The sequence below is a fragment of the Protobothrops mucrosquamatus genome, unplaced genomic scaffold, assembly GCF_001527695.2.
Source record: "Protobothrops mucrosquamatus isolate PMUCROS unplaced genomic scaffold, P.Mucros_1.0 scaffold_83, whole genome shotgun sequence".
Taxonomy (NCBI): Eukaryota; Metazoa; Chordata; class Lepidosauria; order Squamata; family Viperidae; genus Protobothrops; species Protobothrops mucrosquamatus.
In genome coordinates, this window is record NW_015386159.1 from 51,363 (window position 1) to 59,669 (window position 8,307).

The following is an 8,307-nucleotide window of genomic DNA, read 5'->3' on the forward strand; positions in this document are numbered from 1 at the left end:
CAAAGCGCTCCATGGCATCGGACCTGGATATCTCCGAGACCGCCTTCTGCCGCAGATTACCTCCCATCGGCCGGTACGCTCCCACAGAGTGGGTCTCCTCAGGGTGCCGTCAGCCAGACAGTGCCGGCTGGCGACCNCCCAGGAATCAAGCTTGCTTTGAAGGAGTCTTTATATTATATTTTCATTCTTCTCTGTGTTATTTCCAAAGGTCTGTTAGAAAAACAAACATTCCATGAGACAGATGGTGACACCATCACTGATGTTGATTTGACCAATGTGATTTCTGAAGAAGAGCGAGAAGAATTAAAAGTTGAAGTAATCCAGGTAATGTTTTTTTACTTTTATACATCATTTTAAACAAAATGTTTTGTTTTAGAATTCATTGCTTTTACTATTTTTTCACTTTCTATTATTTTTGGTCACTTAGTTATATGAAGTTATTGGATTATAATTACAAACAGCCCTGATCGAAACAGATTATCTGGATCATTGGGGTTGAGATTCAGGTCTGGATATGGGATCAAAATTGCAGTGGTTGCTCTTGTTGATCAACTTTGGTGCGCATGAGATAGAGGGATATGATTATCCCAATCCTCTTGGGCACTATTAACCATGATATCGTCTTCCTAGATTGTCTGTCAGAATTGGGAAACGGGAGCCAATTTTCTTCAGTTGGCTACTTGAAAGTTCAATTGTTCCCTACTACTATTTAAAATCTCCTTGAAGCTGCTGGGAGTGGTGTTCCATCATCATGGGGTTTGAGGTATCATCAAAATGTTGATAATATTCAGTCATATATCTGTATCCTGGGCTAATCAGGATATCTTGATTTGATCTCTTGCGGATGTTAGGTTCTGTATAGGAAAAAATAGGCTTAGACTGAATCCATTCAAGACAAGTCTGTATATTTGGAAGTCAGCCATATCCAGAGATAGACTATCCTTCATTTTGGATTAGGTAATGCTTCCCCAGACAGACGTAACCTCCATGTAGAGTCCTTCAGGGTTCATTGCTCCTACTTACACAGTAAGTGAAGGTTGTATGCAAGAGGACCAATGCAGACTAAAATAATATACACTAGATATGGCCTTCTCTGGATCAATAGCCTTTGCTCACAGTCACTCACACTCTAACCCTAACTCTAACCCCAACCCAGAGCTGGCTGTCACCTTTAAAGCCCTACATACCGTGTTTCCCCGAAAATAAGACACGGACTTTTTTTTTTTTTTTGCCTCCAAAAGAGGCACCAGGTCTTATTTTCAGGGGGGCTCTGTGTGTGTGTTTTCCACTCACCTCTGGCACCGATAGCCCTGCCCATCCAGCCCACTTCTTTTGTGGCCAAAGCAGCAGTTTCATTCTGCAGCTGAGAATGGAGCTCCGGCCTGCATTTCATAGTCAAAGGCCTTTCTGGAAGGCCACTGCAGCTGAGATCTGAGCTATGGGTTCAATCCAAAGCTCTGTTCTCGGCTGCAGAGGCCTTCCGGAAAGGCTTCTGACTGTGAAATGCAGGCCTAGGGTGCCGCAAAAGAAGTGGGCTGGGGAGGAGAGGCCTGGCTGCAAAGTAAGTGGGTTCGGGGTGTGTGGGGCAGCTCCACCCCCCCACCCCCACCCTAACTTGATTTTTAGATGTGTGCCTTGCCCCAAAACTAGAGTTTATTTTGGGGTAGGGCTTATACATCTGTTCTCGTATCACATCTAAAATATATATAAAATCTCACCATTCAATCCTAACCAGCAAAAGTACAATAAGTTACCAGAAATAACAATATATATTAACGTCAATCAAAAATATGTTTCATTATCCTTTACTTTTAAAACAGTAACTTATTATTTTCTCTTAAATAGAACAAAAATATCCTTGTTCCCCTAATCTTATCTCTTATCTCTTACCTGTAAACAAACCTTTAAAGCCTCATCATTCAAGAAAAATCCATTAAGAGTCACTAGGAACAGCAACATATTAAAAATCTTACTCTTTAATCCCTTCAAATAGGGTCCCACAAGTTAATTTCTTATCATTTTCTCCTGTCTCTTTTCAGAAAATCCTCCTGCAAGTTGCAAGTTTAACACATACCAAAAATAACAGCATCTATATTGATGTTTATTCCCTTTAAATGATGTCTCAAAAGCTGATTTCTTTTCATTTTCTGTTTGTCTTTCTCAGGAACTCCTTCACAAGTATAGCACATTTCTTTTGTAAGTCCAAAATAAGTCCAAGATAAGAAAGTTGTCCAAGTCACTATTCTGATTTATTATTTGTGAATCTCTTTTAGTTATTAAGAAATCAGCTGGTTTTGTTTGCAAGTACTTTGTTACATCTTTTTTTCGTATCATTCTTGTCATTTTTAAACCCACATCCAAAATACCCTGGCTCTCAATTGTATCCTCTTCTATTTTCTCTTTTAAAACATTTTTATGATAGTAGACTTTTAGGATAAATTTCTGAGTGCATTGTTGCCAACTATAGAATTCCTCCGATATCAAAATATTTTTCTCCATCCTGTATTAATGGGTCTCTTCTCTTTTAATTGTGATTTTTAGCTCTTTCTGGTTGCCTCTAGCATCCACCTTTCAAAGCTTACTCTTACCCCAGTTTCTTCTAATCCACAACGTTTTCCCATGGGAAGATTTCTTACACTTAGATTTACAATACTCATATATTTTAATAGGATTTTAAATAACCCACAGGAAGGATTCTTATAATTCATTTCTAAATCGTATTTCCAAGTCATCCAGCCCCATAGTTCACTTAAAACTTTCCAAAATTAACACTCTAATTACCATTTTGCTGTTTATTTCAAAGTAAAAAAAAAATAAATACCTAAATTTACATAAAACTTCTTTCATTAAGGAATGAAGGAGTATCACCCAGTGGGATAAAACTTGTCAATCTGAAGATTCTTAATTTCCCAAAAGCAGAAGGTACTGGGTGAACCCATTGTTCTTCTGAAGATTCTGAACTGTGGCTTGGGAAAGCTGACTTTTCCTTGGCCCCCAGTGCTCTAAAATCTGCTGGATAATGCTGTTTTTCAGTATCCTTATGGAAAGCAGTGTGTAGAGCACTTATCGGTGATCCCTGGTCCTCACCTTTATCCAGGGAGGTGTTTTAAATGCTAATTTGTTTGGCAACTTCCCGTGGTCATTGGCTGTGCAAAAATGCACAGCCATCTTCAATTTGCCATAACTTTCCCATAAGTCTGCTGAGGGTTCCACCATTAAAGGAATGCCATATTCAGGGACCTAAAGACTCCCTCTGTTGAACAGCTTACCTCTAGATACCCAGTCACTCTAGCTTTGCTATATTTTGGAATAGCATTTGGGGACAAATGTCACCATGCTCCTCCCAAGAGAGGGCATATGGTTATTGGATTAATTTTCATTTTTAACCTTTTAACCAGTGAGTGACTTGTGCATGTGTGCATGTGTCAAAACATGCCTTAAAGTGCTACTTATGTTAAGTGATATACCTGCAAATAGCATTTTGATACAAGTATACAAGGTTGGAGTTTGCAGCATCACATCACAATAGACAAGTATAAAAATATGGGTGGTGTCAAGATAAATCAAACTTATTTATTATCATTTCTTTATTATGTTTTTAATGTACCAATAACTGAAATTCTTTGGGTAGATTATTGAAAACTTAAATGTGATGAATATTACATGTGATAAATATTATTGTTGATACTAATGAGCATTATTTTACTATTATGTCACATTAAAAAAATCATAATTCAACATCTGTTTTGGTGGGCCACACCTAATAGTTTGAAGAACCAGGATTATCCATTCCTGGTCACTTGGTTATTTATGTGTATCTGTTTATGATTTAGAAAATTGAGTCAAAATCAAGTACAAAGAATTTTATGTTTAGCTCTGTAAGTTTTTATCCTCCAGTGTTTCCTTCTTACTGATGTGAGGTGAGGTTAAGACCTTTATCCTCAAAGCACATGCCACGGTGCAAATTGTTTTGTAGTTTTTGTGATTATGGAATCAAGGTCAATTCTGATCTTAGAACATTCATAACATTCAGATCCCATACTGTTTCATTGTTTCAAAGAAATGCCCTGGAGATTTGCCTTCAGAAATGTTTGAAATTTCTCCAAGTTTACCAATTTTCTGAATGAATTTTTGCTTGTTTAGATTAGCTGTTACCCTTCCATTGGAAGCTATGGGCCTCGTGTTTTTCCACACCTTTTCAAACAGTCAGTAGTTGAAGATATTTATTAAACCTGACTACATTCTCCAAAAGTAGTAAACACTATAAATATTATAATCATATCTGGTCCTCTTTCTCCTCATCAACTCTACCACATTATAACATATGAAGTTACAGCTACCAAATTTGCAGGTCAGAGCTGGTAGATCTAGATCAGGGGTGTCAAACTCGCCGCATCACGTGACGTGTCACGATGTACTGTGACTTTTTTCCCCTTGCCGGAGTTGGGGTGGCTTCTGTGTGACACATTTGCCCCGCGGGCTGGCAGTTTGACACCCCTGATCTAGATGAAGCAGAATTCTTATCTATACCAGCTAGTTTTATTATAACCCTAAATTTTGCATTCCATTCTTTCTCAGCCTAGATCTTTTTAAGACTCCTTCTTTTAAACATGCTGCCTTATAATGCAGGAGCCAATTTTTAAATTGTTAATATATAGACTGTCTTAGTTAAATTTCGCAACCACTGTTTCAAGAGACATATGTATAGAAATCCCCATGTATAATAATCCATAGCTCACCATTGCATGATTTTTGGATATTTACAGAATCTTTATTTTATTCCAGGATTTTTACATGAGAGCTGTTATGGATAATAAATAAGCAGGCAAACAGGCTGCTTTATGTTTATTTGGCAACTGGTTTTCAACTGTTCTATCTACTTTTGTCTTTTATCTATGTTTGCATATTAAGTCAAGTATCATAGGAAGATATGCCCAACCCCTAGCCTAGAAGATTCAGATAATAGTAGAAGTGCTCAAAAGTTTGAATGGGGAAAGTTTTAGATTTGAAACAGCTTGTTCCAATCTTACTGGAAGAAATGCAATGCCATTTCACCCAGTCCAGGACAATTTAGAGCTTGAAAACAGTGTATTGATTTGATTCTGGAATGGCTGGAACAGCTGTGTAGTGGAGGACATTTCAAATTTTGCATTGCACTTTATATCTTCATGTAAATGTTAAATTAAGATGCAATAACATTGTATCTTGCTTAGTGATAATATATAAGATTAGTTGGGTTTGGGGATGTTTTTATTTATTTTTATGCTCTGGCACAGGAAGTTTCTTGAATGGGGTATTTTTTTTTTAAATTATGAATCTCATGGCCCATAAAGTGAGGTTTTATTTGGAGTTGTCTTAACAGTGGAGGAGTACATACAATAATTATCTTTATTTTGCTCATAATTTCTTTTTGCACCTTTGAGAAACCCCAGGTTTTCAGCATATCCCAGGGTTTTTATCAGATTTCAGGGGAAGCTACACAACTTTCTGGAGTTCTTATCACCCACACTGCCCTTTCTTGTTCTAGAGCCACCTTGCTTTCTTCTTACCAACTCCACCACTCTCTTTCCTTCTCCTGATACTCTGATAATTATGTTGTACTTGCCACGACTGGCCAGGCATTGGGAGGCAGATCTTCTATTCTTCATTTAATCTAATTAGACAACTCCACAAAAAAAAAACCCCAAGACCCTTTTTGGAGAAATGAAAATAACCTTGGAAGTAGTCGTTTTGTTGCTGGAGTGCACCCAACATTCACAATTGGCCATGGTGTCCTTTTTGCCTGCCATAAGTTATGGGTTTAAGGTTTTACAGTGCTTCTACTTCTTCCTTAATGGGCGGTTTTAGTCAGTGGTTTTCACAGAGAAAAAGTCAGGGCAGTGATCACTCAACTGTGGGATACTTTAGGGTTCAGTTCTCCTCTTTCAGGATTTAATATCTATATTAACCCATTGGGAGACATCACCTGTTAGTTTGCAGTTTGGTATCATCTGTATGCTAACTCCACCCAGCTTTGGTATAACTCGCTCCTACTATGCCAGAATGAACAGGAGATGCTGTGGAAGTCTTATCCCAGTTCCTGGCAGGAGTATAATAGATTAAAGTTTTAACCCAAACAGGACAATGCTACTGTTTTGTATTCAAGGTTTTCAGCCAGCTCCAAGTCTTACTCAAGCATTACTCCCTGGGGGGGGGGAGGTCTTTCTGGTAAACCTGTGGAGAGGGCCATGTACGGGGGATCTTTATCCAGCTTCAGGTACCTTGTAATCCTCATCATCACATGCATAAACTACAGCAGTGTGATGTATATGGAGATGCCTTTGAAGATCATCTGGAAGCTAAAAATTGCGGTGACCGAACTGTTACCACCAAAAGCATAGTGCAGCTTAGACGTTCCTGGACTACCCTTGCACCCCTAAGTTCAGCCTTAACATAACCATTGCTAAGATCTGCTGTATAATGGTGCATATTTTTTAGAATTATAATAAGCCCATTATTTGACCCCATTATTTCTTCATGAATAGTCATATTCATTAATTTTGGCATTCTTTAAGTGAATATAAAAGCAATATATATTTGATGGGAATCCAATTATTTGGCATTATTGTACTTAAGGAAACTGTGGCACTTAAAATTAATGGGCACGAACAACAAGGAGTAATAATCCAAGCTTTTCCTTTGCTTTATTCCTTATATGCAGCTTGAGGATGAAATTGCAACTTTACGCCAAGTTTTAGCAGCCAAAGAGAAGCACCTTATGGAAATAAAGCAAAAACTGGGCATCAATCTGGTGAATGAGCTGAAGCAGAACTTCAGCAAAAGCTGGCATGATGTTCAAACTACTACCGCGTGAGTTCAAATGCCCTGTGCTCTCTTCTTTCCCTCTGGGTATTATTACTAAGCATAACTTGCATGGGCAATCCAGAACTTGGGGTGGAACCAATTTGATTTCTACAGCTTGATTTTCATCTACCACTCTACTATGACTCTAACTGGAATGTTCTTTTGTTGGCTTGGTCTCTCTCATGGAGCACTTCTAAGGTTCAAGACAAAAGAACTATCAAGTCTGCCAACTTACGCTCTGAGAAATAATTGTGGGATGCCTAGCTTATGTGGGATGCTTTGCATCTTTTTGGGGAGATGGAGTTTATTGTTTTAGCTATCACTTGTCAGTGAAAATCCATAGAAATTAATTTGTCAGGTACACAAAAGACTGAATATTTTAACTGGGGATTTATAGGAGCTTGTTATGTTCCAAGCTTGCATTGAGGTATAGGGAAACTTCCTTTTTATGTTATATTAATCGAAGGATATTTAAAAATTAGGAAATATACTGGACACTTTAGAATGAACATTGGATTTTAAACATACCTTGGATAAATTAACTGTAACTCCATTTGACTTTCAAAGAGTGCATTGTAGATAGCTGGGGCTGTCTGAGTCCAAGGATGAATATATTTTAATGACAGTACCAGCAATTTAATGGATAGGAATTTTAAAAAAATCCATGAGAGATTGGTTGCATCAATTTTCAGCTTTTGCATTACCTTTCTGCAAAGAACTAAGTTTCACACACACTTTTGTAATGTATGACAGGCACCTCATTGATAACACCAGACTTTTTTTTTTCAATTAGTCTTTATTAATTACAATGACCTATTGAAGTTTCTAGATTCTGGGAGCAAGTAAAGCATTTTCTTCTGCCTCTAAATCACAGGTCGGCAACCTGCGGCTCCGGAGCCGCATGCGGCTCTTTGAGCCTTCCCCTGTGGCTCCCAGCCTCCTCTGCAATTTGCAGACAGAGACAGAGACAGAGACAGGCACTTGCGCTTCCCTGCTTCTCTCTCTGTCTCTGTCTGCCTCTTTGTGGTTGTGTTGTGGTGTGTGTGTGTGTGTGTGTGTGTGTGTAAAAGAGAGTGGACTCACGGTGTTCTCCGAGGAGTTGAGAAGCTTACTGGGCGGAGCTCCTCCCTTTGCTGCATCTCTGCAGGAAGCAGGAAAGGCAGGAGAGAGCTAGCTAGCCCAGCTATGCTGACTCAGGAATTCTGGGAGTTGAAGTCCATGAGTCATAAAATGAGCGGAGGTTGCCTATCCCTCAGTTTGTTGGCGAACAGCTTGAAGCCAGCTTGCCAGGTGAGCAGAAGATTGGAGGGGGGGAGAGAAAGAGAGAGGGAGAGAGAGAGGAAAGAGAGAGAGAGAAAGAAAGAGGGGGAAGAGGACTGGCAGACCAAGGGCAGAAAGAGAGAAGGTGAGGGAGAGAGAGAGGGAGGGGGAGAGAGACCCTTTTGATATCTAAAATGAAGATAA

At 38.9% G+C, this 8,307-nt stretch overlaps 1 protein-coding gene across 3 annotated transcripts in view; it reads left to right on the plus strand.

The window, feature by feature from the left end:
• Positions 1 to 208: 208 nt before the first annotated feature.
• TPD52L1 (TPD52 like 1) overlaps positions 209 to 8,307 on the plus strand; it is a gene marked incomplete at its 5' end in the record, with an annotated part of 32,272 nt that continues 24,173 nt past the window's right edge. For all 3 annotated transcript variants that reach the window (XM_015814149.1, XM_015814157.1, XM_029283767.1), the window contains 2 exon segments: positions 209 to 324; positions 6,701 to 6,849. In XM_015814149.1, the coding sequence (XP_015669635.1) occupies positions 209 to 324; positions 6,701 to 6,849 (265 nt within the window).